We start from the raw sequence: 14273 nt of genomic DNA, 5'->3' as shown, positions 1-14273 counted from the left end.
CAAAGTGGCTGCTGTTGTTTCAAACTTGGTTCCGTGATGATTATCACATCCACATCCCCTGGAAATGGGAGAATTATTTTGACTCCAGCTACATTGACAAAGATGCAAATCACAGGTGCTACAAGCAGCCAGCAAACCTTTACTCACCTTCTTTAGTTTATTTAACTTTGGTAGGTTCACGACTGACAATAATCCTACGTTGATCGTGCTAAGGAATTCCAATTCTTCAAACTCATCTGACAGGCCCTCGATTTTGCCTTCATGTGAACGACAGTTGTCGAGAACAAGTTCTTTCACCTGGGGAGACAAAACAGGAGGCAAACGTAACTGGAACAGCTCCCAGGTGCAGCTGTCAGTGCAGAACAGCACGAGAAGCAGGGGAAGAGAGCCTAAGTGTTCCCCCGTGGCGACTTTATCTTCACATATCACAGAACTCGAGAGACCAGGAACCATACTTTTACAGATCTCCTTTAATCCCACAGATACATAAAGAGATTACAATAATGGTATACTTCTATCCTTGTGCTGCAATTAATTGTTAGATTTAATCTGAAAGGCAATTTAACCATGACCTAATACATAAGAGACAGACCAATTAGGAATGTATTGCACCTTGAAGCCAGCTTCGATCATTCTTCAGCCAGACAATGGTGCATCTGTGGAATTCACTGCCACAGACGCCTGTGGAGGCCAAGTCGTTGGGCAAATTTAAAGCCGACAGTGGCAGGTTCTTAGTTAGAAATGACATTCAAGGTTACGGGGAGAAGGCAAGAGGATCGGGTTGAGAGGGATGAGAAGTCAGCCATGGTGGAGCAGACTCAATGGGCCAAATGACCCTATTCTGCTCCTACGTCTTTTGGTCACCAAAGTTGTATCCGAACACAAGTAACATACATTACCACCAGCTAATACAGATTCGACCACATACTTCTCAAATAGTTTTTTTTTTAAATCTATTAAATTGGGGGTGGGGATATACCTCTACCAAAGGAGGTGTAAGGTGCTCCTTCCCTCTGCCAGCCAGCAGGTCACTCTTGGGCAAGGTGTAGCACCTGCTTAGCCCCCCGCCCTAGGTCAAGTAAAACCATGAGATGGTCAAATACTCATTGTGCGTATCACAAGTCCTGGTTACGCAACCACTAACGCCAGGCAATTTCTGAAGAGTATTGATAATGGCTAGGGTCACACGTCCTGTACAGATGCTGCTCACAAATGGCAAGGGTAAACCACTTCTGTAGAAAAATTTGGCAAGAACAATCACGGTCATGGATAAGACCATGATTGCCCACGCCATACGACACAGCACGTAACAAATGAACAAAGACTGCCATAAGGCAAGAGGCTAGACAACTGGAATTAAAAGCAAAGTGAAGATGTGGAAGAGGGAGACGACTTCCCTGAATCTGAAGGTGCAATATGAACCTGACAGGTATCATATTATCAGAGTTTTGGGGCGGCATGGTAGCACGGCTGAGTTTCCTCCGGGTGCTCAGGTTTCCTCCCACATTCCAAAGGCATACAGGTCAGTATGTTAATTGGTCACATGGGTAACCGGGTGGCACAGGCCCATTGGGCCTGGATCTCAAAATAAAAATTCTCTCAATGCGTTACTGTCAGGCATTACATGTTTAGCCGAAAGTAACTCAGGGCTAGAATCAAAACTACTACAAGTCCTACAAGTAGCAGGTGAGGCCCAGTGTCACACAAGACCAGAGGCTCACTCCTGACCAGCCTGAGCCCAAAAACAGAAAAAGCTTGAAATACACAGCAGGTCAGGCAGCGTGCAGAGAGAAAGAAACAGAGACTTTAGAAAACCATTTCAAACAACTTATGCTTTTTTTAAATTCTGGATTTCAAGCTTTTAGTATATAAAGTTCTGGGAAAGAAAATCATGATGTGAGTGTTCAGATTTATACCCACTGAAGAATGAAACCACTGAACACCAAAATAAAAGTCCTAGGGGAGTGTGCTTCCCCAGATATCCTGATGTCAATCAATGTTATCGGTGCCATCAGTGGCAGCTTCCTATGCAGAAATAGGCAGCTTGGCACGGTTGCTTAGTGGTTAGGCACAATGCTTTGCAGAACCAGCGACCCGGGTTCAATTCTTGCCACTGCCTGTAAGGAGTTTGTATGTTCACCCAGTGACCATGTAGGTTTCCTCAGGGTGCTCTGGTTTCCTCCCACAGTCCAAGGTCGTACGGGTTAATAGGTTAATCAGATGCATGGGTTTAAATGGGCAGTGCGGGCTCAGTGGGCTGGAAGGGCCTGTTACCACCGCGTCTCTAAATAAAATGAAAATTAAAATTATATTGTCCTGCTTGAACAAGTGCTAGGACAAGACACATCGCTTTGTTTGCAAATGAACAGTGTTCAATAACTTCCACTCCAGGATCAATTGGATGCTCATTGTTTCAAGTACAAGTATGCTCATTGATCGGCAGATAAAGGAATCTCCAAAATCACTTACCGGTAACAAATATTTAATTGGAAAGACACGAGTGTCATCGAGTCATGGGGCTATACAGCACTGAAGCAGGCCCTTCAGCCCAACCAGTTTGTGCTGACCCAAGTTAACTACCTATGCTGGTCCCACTAATCAGCAAGAAAGCTTCCAGTTTGCTCTTGTCCAGGGCCAGAGTATACAGCAGTGCAAGCAGCCATTGAATAGAAAAAGTGGATGAACTGAGAGCCCAGCCTTCATTGAAATGGGTAGATGAGAGGCTGGATTGATAAAGTAATCACCAAGGGGCAGAATCAAAAATTAAAAACTCTTCAATCCCAAGAAGAACCGTACCCCCTCCCCCCTGCACACACTCGACAGATGGCCATATGGCCTGGAGCTGACATGTTATAGTTCCAACATCTCGGTCCTGGAGTTCGTTCTGATACTGGGGGAGGGGAAGGGCCACACTATTCCTACCCAAGGTGGGGTGGGTGGGGGAAGCAACCATGTTCCAACTAAGTGACTGAACAGCCCAAGTCTTTTAGAACTGATGCTAGGTAAAGTGACAACTGTTCCTGCCAAAGGGTTTCGGCCTGAAATGTCAACTGTACTCTTTTCCGAAGATGCTGCCTGGCCTGCGGAATTCCTCCAGCATTTCGTGTGTGTTACTCTGATTTCCAGCATCTGCAGATCTTCTCTTGCTTATTGTTGGATCCTGGTGACGTTGCAGTCGAGAGTTCTTTAGAACTCAAGGATGAGGCATGTAGGTTGTGGCTATTTATTAAATGTTATAGGAATGAACAAAGAGGCTGTGGTTATTTTACACAAAAACTAGTGCAGAAAAGACTGATGAAGGACACTGATAAGGGGTAACCTATGAAACAACTAGGTTCAGGGACACGGCAGGCTGCAGAGAAACTTCTCGAAAAAAAACAATCCACTATACTACAATCGCTTTTAAAAATTACTGAACAATTATGCACATATAGGTGAGTTAAATGAAAATTATAAGCTACAATAGGAAAGCTAACTAAATAAAAGAAAAATAAAGAGTTTTACACCTTAATCCAACACAACCAGGGCCAGGAATCCATTTTAAGTGATGGCATTTAGCTCTCTGGTCACTGTCTAACATCCACTTTACAGCATCAGCGATCAGAGATTCAATTCTCACCGCTGCCTACGTGACTACATGCGCTTCCTCTGGGTTCTCCAGTGTACCCATGTACATATTCTGATTTTATTTTATTTTTTTTCCAGCACCACAGCATGAAGAACCTTCAAGCCACGTCATCCCAGCAACCCCACAGCCCTGATGAACCCTGACCCAAATCACCGACAATTTACAATGACCAATTAATCCACCCCGGTACAGCTCTGGACTGTGGGAGGAAAACGAGCATCTGGGAAAAGCCACGCATCCCACGGGAGGGGCATACAGACTCCTTATAGACGGCGCCAGAACTGAACTCCAAACTTCAGAACACCCCGAGCTGTAATAGTGTTGCACTAACTACAACAGTGTGCAGCGTTGGAATCCCAATTCACATCGAAAACAGCCACAAAAATGGCACCAAAATCCATGAACATTACTCCGAAATCCAGTTCATCAATAAGCACAATTCAACCACTTAGAAAATGTCAGTAAAAAATCAGTAACTTCAGTTACACAGTTAAAGAGACTGATGATTCGCCTGATGGGACGTGAAGTAAAGGCAGAGCCTGCCCTTGGGATTGAACACTGTTGGGTACAACAGATAACACACACAGAAGTAACTGGTTCAGAACTTGTGCTACAAGTTCAATCGAATGTTATAATTCACCAATCTCAGGATGTCCCAGGACAGTGCAGCACCAACGAGAAACAGATCTGAATGGGAGATTCTTGTTGGAAAGACCTTTTACCAGATTAACACTTGGTGATTCTGGGAAGGGCAACAGGGAGAACAGCTCTGGTCTCAAAAGACAGGGATCTTTAATGCTTATCCAGGACAAAGCATTCTATTACCTAACACTGTCTCGGCAACAGCTGTGGGCAGATGTGGTTACCCTACAGGAACCAGGCAACTGCACTGAAAAGGGTGCAGAGAAAATCCACCAGGATGTTGCTTGGGATGGAGGGTTTCAGGTAAGAAGAGAGACTGGGTTTGTTTACCTTAGAGCGGAGGGAGGTTGGGGCACCTGATAGAAGTATACAAAGTTGTGAGGGGGTATAGGGAGGTGTCAAAACAAAACATAAAGAAGATTGGTTGAGGATGCGGTGGAGGAAGGAATTATTTTTTAAACCAGATAGTAGTTGGAATCTGGAACACAATGCCCAAGTGGGTGGTAGAAGCAGTGACTCTCAATATTTAAGAATGTTGGTGTACTAGTGTCAGGCAGGCAGGTGGGAGAGTGTAGTTTACTTGTCGGTTTAAAGCTGCTTTTATCATTCCAGTCATCGAACGACACATTTGAAGGGCAGCAGCTCTTTCCCACTGGTTGTCGGTGTCCGATTCAGGCAGGGGGTAGAAGAATAGCATGTGCGGAGGCTCTGCCTCTTCCCTTTCATACCCAGGGCCCGCTTCTGGCAGAGGTTGCCACTAATACTGAAGAACCATTGGGAAAGTATGCTGCAGGTATCGGGGAGTCCACGCACACTCTTAGCTAGGTTATCTGTTTGTTGAACTTAGGGTGGTTTAGATGTTTGGTTAAATGTTTTACTGTTTGTCTGTAAATAAATAATCAGCATCTTCTGTCTCACTAACCAAACCCATGAACCTGCTTTCTTGCAACAAGGTGACACCCACAGAACAAGTACTTGGAAAATGGGATTAGCGCACATGGTTACACAATGTCTGGCATGGACACAATGGGACAAAAGGTACAGAGGCCTGAAGAGCATCACTATCAGGTTCAGGAACTGCTACTTCCCTACAACCATCAGCTTTTTACACCAATCTAATCCTACCTCAACAACAGACCGTTGCAAAGTTATTTCCCATGGTAGGGGAGTCTAGGACAAGAGGGCTCAAATTCAGGATTGAAGGACGTCCATTTAGAACAGAGATGCGGAGAAATTACTTTAGTCAGAGGGTGGTAAATCTGTGGAATTTGTTGCCACGAGTGGCTGTGGAAGCCAAGTCATTGGGTGTATTTAAGGCAGAGATAGATCGATTCTTAATTAGCCAGGCATCAGAAGGTATGGGGAGAAGGCAAGGGAGTGGGAATGACTGGAAGAATTGGATCAGCCCATGACTGAATGGCAGAGCAAACTCGATGGGCTGAACGGCCCACTTCTGCTCCTATATCTTATGGACCTCTGCTTACATTACCACAGACTTGTTTCTGACTGTGTAAAACCTTGCTCGCCTCCACCACCCACAACTACTCAAGTTTATGTTCTTGTCTTGTCGCCACCTGAGCCTGTGATACTGCCGCCCAGTTTTCCTACTGTACCTGCACCTCACTTCCAAACACAAAACCGTACGGGCCCTTTGGCCCACAACGTTACGCCAACCTTATAAACTACTCTAAAATCAATCCAAACTTTTCCTCCTACACAGTCCTCCGTTTCTCATTCATCCATGTGCCTATAAGAGCTTCTTAATGTATCTGCCTCTACCACCAGCCCTGGCAGGGCGTTCCATGCACCCATCACTGTTAAACAAAAAATTACCTTTGACATCCCCTTCACATCACCATTAAAATTATGCCCCCTCATATTAGCCATTTCTGCTCTGGAAGAAGAGTCTCTGGCTATCTACTCGATTGATGCCTTTATCTTGTGCACCTCGATCAAGTCACCTCTCATCCTCCAAAGAGGAAAGCTCTAGTTCGATGAAACCAATCCTTACAAAACATGCTCTCTAGTTCTGGTAGCGCCCTGGTAAATCTCCTCTGCACCCTCTCTAAAGCTTCCATGTGTACAAGGCAATAAATGTGATGGCTGATGTTTCGTTACTCCATTACCCAATACAACTACACTACAACATCACCCCTGACTTGTACGTAGGAAAGAAAGGGGAGGGAGGACTCTGCATTGTGTACAGCACAGAAGGTGGGCCAGGGGGAAAGAGAAGGGGTAGAGAGCACACGAAGAGCAGCTGAAGAATTAAGTACTTCTTTATATATGGATTGAGACACAGCATGGAATAGGCCCGTCAAGCCGTGTCACCAATTTAATCCCAAACTAATCATGAGACAATTTACAATGACCAAAGACTTCAGACTATGAGAAGAAACTTCCAGAGTCATGGGGAGAACACAGAAACTCCTTACAGACAGTGGTGGGAAATAAAATGAATTATGGAGAGGCTTGGGCTCAAAAAACTCCTCTTTTTTTCCCTGGGGTGGTCTGTGAATGAAAGGAGGGTTTCAGGGAGAGAACGTGGAACCTGTTGTTATAAGAGTGAAGGACAAGAAGCGGTTTAGCATCCTTGCCTGAATCCAAATGGCAGGAGGAGATCCAGAGGAAATGGGAGAGAATTCGGGAGGAAACAGCACTTCACGGATGCATGGTGCTGCACGGGAGGGAAGGCAATAAAGCTTTAATGGTTGTCTGTAAAATAATAAAATCAAGTGCGTGCATCACAAACTATGCTGAGGGCAGGTGTGCAATATTACAGATAAGCTACAGCGCGCAATGCCAAAATTGGTCTGGAATTAAGCAGGTGCGGGCAAAGGCAGGCATAAGCAGGCGGGCACAGGCACTAGCAGAAGCTGATGTGGTTTTGTGCAGAGTATTTTTAGAATCCGGTTTAGTATCATGCAAAATTTGGTGCTTTGTGGCAGCAGTACATTGCAATTCATAACAATAAAAACTATAAAGTATATAAGTAGTGTAGAAAGTAAGGGAAAAATACTGAGGCGGTGTTCCTGGGATCACTACCCATGCAGAAATCAGATGGAGGAGGGGAATAAATTGCTCCTAAAATATTCAATGTGTGTCTTCAGGGCCTCTCCTTGATGGTAGCAACGAGACGAGGGCACGTCCTAGCTAATGGGCGCCCACACAAGCTTTTTCAGGCATGGCCTTTTGAAGGTGTCCTCGATGCTGGGGAGGCGAGTGCCCATGATGGGGCTGGCTGAGTTTACAACTTTCTGCAGCTTTTTCTGATCCAGTGCAGTGGCCCCTCCGTATCAGGCAGCGATGAAACCAGTTAGAATGCTCTCCAGAGTACACCTGCAGAAATCTGAGAGTGCCTTTACCAACACCAAATTTCCTCAAACTCCTAATGAAATATAGCCACTGTTGTGCCTTCTTTGTAATTGCACCAACAGGTTGGGCCCAGAATAGATCCCAGTAATGTGTTGCTTCACCTCAGTCAGCAAAAACTTACCATACTTTAATGCCTATCTCTTTTTGTGCACATCTGAAACACATTAATCTGTCATCTCCATTCCACGTTCCTCAGCTACTGCTGGTCACCCAATAACTTCACCACGGACAGCCCCAAGCCCGTCTGAGAAAGGAAGAGGGGCGGGCATAGGGCTGGCATAAATGCCAACAGAAGACCCAAAGACCTCATTCCTGGAAGAGGAAGGATCGTTGCCTAGAGGATGTACAAGTCATGTGGTGAAAGCAGAAATCACCGACCTTCTATCAGCCCAGGACAGAGGAATCTGGTGAGTTGTTGTCGGCGGCCTATGCCCCAGTAGGTGTAATGGGCTGAAGAAGTCAAGTCACCAATGGCATCTGAGAACATCTTCAAGCCTCACCATCTCTTGTCCCTTTAAAGACCATACCTATCTAAACTATCTGCCATTTGAAGCTTAGTGCCAATTTTCTTTGACAGAAACTCATACAAAACCATTCCCAGGTACTTTGCATGTTCAAAAAGCATTTGCTTTTCTGAAATCATTCATTGATCCTATTGAGATTTGTTAGACTGAGAAGGTTGGAAAAGGACACCGGGCGACGGGTGCTGAATATTCTAGCTAGAGCATTTCAGATAAACACAAGCATCGAGTCTTCAACAGAGCCAAACATATAACCAAGATGACATGAGTTGAGGGGCCCATAAAAAGCTCACTTGTCACTCTGGAGGTCAGTTCAAACCCTCAGAGGGACCCTGTTATCAAGCAACCGGTCAGTTTAAAAGCCTTCACTCAAGATCTTTGCAGTCGGTATCACAACAGTGAGCAGCTGGGCTTGAAATCCTTAAAGCAGGGGTTCCCGAACCTAGGGTCCACAGACCCCTTGCTTAACTGCATTAGAAATGGTTGGGTACCCCTGCCTTAAAGGTCCTCTCTGAGAAAATGCAGCACTGGGGATGTACCACACCGCAAGAGAAACTTGCATTGAAGACAATGAAAATAAGCTTGCGTTCAATCTCAGGTTGCCCCGAATACCACACGGTGCAGAATGTGACATTTATAGTACCTCAGCCTAAAAACAAATAGATTAGGACTCTATTCCCTGGAGAGCAGAAGAATGAGGGGAAATTTGATAGGGGTGTACAAAGTGAGGGTATAGACATGATAAATGCAAGCCTTTACCCCCCTCTCCCCCCCCCCCCCCCCCCCCGCCACTGAGGTTAGGTGAGACTAGATCTAGGGGTCATGGGTTAAGGGTGAAAGGTGAAATATTTAAGGAGAACTTGAGGAGGGAACTTTTTCCACTCAAGAGGGTAGAACAAGCTACCAGTGGAAGTGGTGGATGCAGGTTTGAGTTCAACTTTTAAGTACATGGCTAGGAGGGGTATGGAGAACTATGGACAAGGTACAGGCAGAATATTTTAGCACTGACTAAATAGGTTGTAGGGGCTGTTTGTGATGTTAACGTTCTATGAAATACTTTCAAAAATCAAATAAACTCACTGAATACAACCTATTTTTATTGCAGTTCTGCACAAACACTTCCCTGCTGGGTTTATCTTTAAAAGATGCACAGAAAGGGTCTCCATGTGGCGTCACTGTCAGATGATTTACACCCATCTGAAATTCTTACAGGAAGTCCTAACTGTTTCTGCGTACACAGCCCAAAATTGTCTGATGATTTCAGACTGAAGCTTCCGACACACCTCTTGAACAAGCAGGGATACTGGCCATTTCTGGAGGTTCAACACCTTGTAAATCACCCCTCCACTACAACCATATCAAATTCAGATCCCATAAGAGGAACAATTTCAACGCCAGGTTAGGAAGAGGGACCAAGTTCCCCAGACCTACTGCAGAGAGAACCTCAAACGCCAAGGTTCCTTCTTCCCCTAAGAGTATGCTTTCTACAAGTCCCAAATCACTTCATATGCAATTAAGGAGTGTAGTCACTGCTGTAGATAGAGTATTATTTACAGATTACAGCATGGTAACAAGCCATTCTGGCCTAACAAGCCTGCGCTGCCCAACTATACCCATGTGACTAATTATCAAACCCTACACCTTTGGAATCTGTGAGGAAACTCTGTGATCACAGGGAGAAAACCTACTCCTCTCCCTTTCATCTCTCAAAGTACAGTACTGCACTAACAGTACGAGCCCAGTCTCCTGTAGTAGGATCACAAACCATGTGTGCTTGTCTCCATACACCACACCCCCTTTATGGAGTTTCAAATCCATGAAAATACCACTGTTCATATCCACTTTCCACTTGGGCAATTACACAGCCCTAAATTAGTGCCAACCCATACCTGGACAAGCTTTGCCCCAGAAAGACACAACCATAAACACTTCCAAATGTTAGGGAGAAAGGATCACTGAAGATAGAGAAGATGACATTCCTCACATTTTTGCCAGAGTTATAGAAAAGTACAATACAGAAACAGGTCTTTCTGCCTATGCCAAGCCACTTAATCTGCCTACTCCCATCTATCTGCACCAGGACCACTGCCCTCCATACCCCTACCATTGATGTACCTGACCAAACTTCTCAAACGTTGAAAATCGAGCTTGTAGGCACCACTTGCACTGGCAGCTCACTCCACACTCTCATGACCCTCTGAGTGAAGAAGTTTCCCCTCATGTTGCCTTTAAACTTTTCAACTTTCACCCTTAACCTATGACCTCTTGCTGTAGTCCCACCCAACTTCAGTGGGAAAGGCCTGCTTGCATTTACCCTATCTATACCCCTCGTAACTTTGTATACCTCTATCAAATCTCCTCCTAATCATCTACGTTCCTCACCAGAAACTGCAATATTAACCGACAATGCCATTCAAGTCACCAATATCCACAGTTAGCCCACAACCACAATATCCATTAAGGAACATTATTACACCACAAGACACAGAAGTAGAATTAGGCCATTCAGCCTATCGAGTCTGTTCCACCATTTAATCATGGCTCACAATAAAAAAACACAAGTACTTTATTGATCCCGAGTGGGAAGTTCTTTCATTACAGCAACAACATTTAGAAGCATTTCGCAGTGTGCAGATATAACTACTAAAGTACAGAATAATATAATAATTTATCAATGTATAATATGAAATAATAATGTACAAAATAATAAAAAGACCATTGTGTTCTCCTGTTGCACAGAGATGAACGTGTGTGTGTGTGTGTGTGTGTGTATATATATACACACACACACACACACACACACACACACACAAATGTATATATATACACACATACATACATATATATATATACACACATACATACATATATATATATACACACATACATACATATATATATATACACACATACATACATATATATATATATACACACATACATACACACACACATACACACATACATACACACACACATACACACACACATACACACACACATACACACACACATACATACATACATATATATATATATATATATATATATATATATACACATACATACATACACACTCATTCTCCTGCCTTCTCTCCATAACTTTTGATACTAATCAAGAACCTTTCAACCTCCATTTTAAATATACCCCATGACGTGGCCTCCACAGCCATATGTGGTAATGAATTCCACAGATTCACCACCCTCTGGCTAAAGAAATTCCTCCTCGTCTCTGTTCTAAAGGATCATCTTTCTATCCTGTACTAACCCACAGCTACAATATCAAGGAACATTCATAGTAATCCATACCTGTGTCCCTAACTTGGAAGGGAAACTAAAATTTCCTATGTCACACGATTCACAATCCAACTTTCCATTTTTCTCTCCTGCAGGATAGAATATCCTAGCCAAGAGTATACAATTACCCCACAAGTTATCAAGGGTTAATGAATCATGGATCCAGAAACAAATCTACACTGGCATTAGCCAAGCCATCCACACACACTAGAAGCCTGAGCTCTTCTAACCCCTCCTTTTCAATGAGGACTTTTCCAGAATAAAGCTTGGCACATTGCTCATTTTATTTAGTTAGGCACATAAGAGAAAGGAGTAGCAACATGTGCAAAAGGGAGAAGTTGAGATAGCTTGGCAAATCTATAAAGCATGGTGGCATAAAGAACTTTTTTTATATCTCAAAATAAAATTTATTCATAATAAAAAATACTTTTCATTCTAAGTCAATGCTTTCAGCACTCTTCTATAACATTCCGACACATCAATTGCACTGCTGCCATTTATGTGCTCCCCTGAGGTTGTACACTAATACAGTAACTGAGAGACTTCCTCACCCAACCCGAAATACTCAGTAGGGTAGTCAGCACCTGAAGTAGGACCAACACCACAGGATTCACACTTCTCTCCAGCAGGATACAGGATATTCTAGCCAAGACTATACCACTACCCTGTAAGTTATCGTGAGTTAACAAACCACAAGGGCAGAGACGAGCCAACGGTCAGGTGGAGCTCGGAACGAGAACAGAAGCGTGTTAAGCTGCAGGGAGGATGGGGGACATTTTTGATGCAGCAAAACAAGGATGAGTACGGGGTAGAGTTGTAAGCATGTTTATCAGGTCACTGAGTGAATCAGACCAGTTAGAGTGAAAACAGGAGGACATGCTCTGCGGGTCAGGAAATGCATGTCCTCTCAAAGGGAGAAAACCAGCGTTGAGCTGCCACCTCAGTCAGATGAACACAGGTCCAAAGCAAGGTTCGGCCTATTAAACTAGATGCAACTTTAAGTCCTCTCATGGAGACGGGAATTAAATGTAATTGCATAAAGTTGTCAGTAACCACCTGATTGTTGTGAACAAAAAGAAATCCACTTTGTTCCTGCATAAACACAATTCAACTTCCCATTCTGACACTCCTGTCTAAAGCAGATGTTCCCAACCTGGGGTCCACAGCATTTTAAAAAAAAAAGGTAGGGAACCCCTGGTCCAAGGACTCCTCTACGGCAGGATGAAGCCAAACTTGGGTTAGAGAAGCAATACCTCATTCCATCTGGATAACCTCCAACCTGATGGCAAGAAACACCGATTTTCTCAACTCCTGGTGATCTCTCCACCGTGCTCCTCCTCCATTTCCCATGCCCTTTTCCTCTCCTCTTCACCTGCTGATCACCCCCTCCTCTTTCTTCAATGGTCCACTCTCCTCCCTGATCGGATTCATTCTTTTTCAGCCTTTCTCCCAGCTTCTTACTTCAGGCCACCTCCTCCACTCACTCACCTTCCCCTCACTTGGCCTTACCTACCACCTGCCAGCTTGTCCTCCTTCCTCTCCTCCCACCTTCTTATTTTGGCTTTGGCCTCTTTCCTGATGGGGGGGGGGGGGGGGGGAACAGGCTACTTATTCCCCTCAGCAGATGTGCCTGAATTGTCGAGTTCTTCCAGCATCTTTTGTGTGTTGCTCACTTTGTTCCTTACCCAGTCCAGCCTACATGTGACTCCAGACCACCATTACAGTCCATTCCAAACTAGCCGGAAACAATTAGGGAGGACACAAGATCTTTGGGATTTGGGCAGAATAACTACGTATGAGGATGATAAGACTTTTCTACTTCAGGGAAAATATCTCTCTGCTTAAACATTCAATTGTTTATCAACCAGTGATCCCCAATCTGTGGGCAAACTGCTTCTGCCCTACAAGTTACCTACCCTCCAAGAGGACCACAACCTTGTCGTGGTATGGAGACTTGCGTATAGAGAGCTATGCTGGCTGGAGTCAGGGCTTTATGCTTTGGCTCTTTGTAGGGGTCACCCATGCCAAACAGGTCAAAGGGTAGAGGACAGACCAAGAGTGGGACACCAGTCCTCCAGGTGCAGGGGTTCAGCTCAGGGCTAACAACTTTGACCGGTAAAACTAAATTGTTTAAGAAACAGCAATGAGGAAACCTTCTACATCTGAACGCAATGGTAATCTTGAGTCTCCACCTGGGACTTGCACGACTGATTGTAGTGAAAACAGAGGGGAAGCTACTGACTTGATGAAGGAAGCCCTAAACACCACCAGAGATGGAGGACTTTCGTTGCTGCCATAAATACCAGTGGTATCACAGGCAGGGTGCAGTGCTACAGAAGATCCAACTCACTGGTCTCAGCCTGGTTGAGGACTGCAGTGAAACAAGGCCTGACAGAGTAAATCCTAGGACAATGCTTCCCTGTAAGCATGAGTCTAGAACCAGGGGCCATGGTTCCTTAAGGGGAGCATCACCAGTAACAACCAGAATTCCTTCCTTCTCACAGATGCTCTTTGGAACTCATTTCAGAACGCTGTGGAGGCCGAATCCTTGAAGGTACACTCAGTGACCACTTTATTAGATATACCTATACATCTGCTTGTTAATGCAACCATCTAATCAGCCAATCATGTTACATAGAAACATAGAAAATAGGTGCAGAGTAGGCCATTCGGCCCTTCGAGCCTGCACCGCCATTCAGTATGATCATGGCTGATCATCCAACTCAGAACCCTGTACCTGCTTTCTCTCCATACCCCCTGATCCCTTTAGCCACAAGGGCCATATCTCTCTGTTGCAGCAACTCAATGCA

General features: G+C 44.5%; 1 protein-coding gene across 2 annotated transcripts in view; it reads right to left on the bottom strand.

Moving 5' to 3' along the window:
• Positions 1–14273, bottom strand: part of anp32a (acidic (leucine-rich) nuclear phosphoprotein 32 family, member A) — a 52470-nt gene that overhangs the window by 21859 nt on the left and 16338 nt on the right. For both annotated transcript variants that reach the window (XR_012096752.1, XM_073032612.1), the window contains exon 2: positions 148–297. Coding sequence is in view for 1 of the 2 variants with exons in the window: in XM_073032612.1 (XP_072888713.1) it covers positions 148–297 (150 nt within the window). In the remaining variant the exon portion in view is untranslated. The remainder of the gene's footprint in view (positions 1–147; positions 298–14273) is intronic.

This window comes from Hemitrygon akajei, chromosome 30 (genome assembly GCF_048418815.1).
Source record: "Hemitrygon akajei chromosome 30, sHemAka1.3, whole genome shotgun sequence".
In the NCBI taxonomy this organism is placed as follows: Eukaryota; Metazoa; Chordata; class Chondrichthyes; order Myliobatiformes; family Dasyatidae; genus Hemitrygon; species Hemitrygon akajei.
Note: the sequence above shows the minus strand (reverse complement) of the source record. Positions and strands in the feature narration are given on the sequence as shown.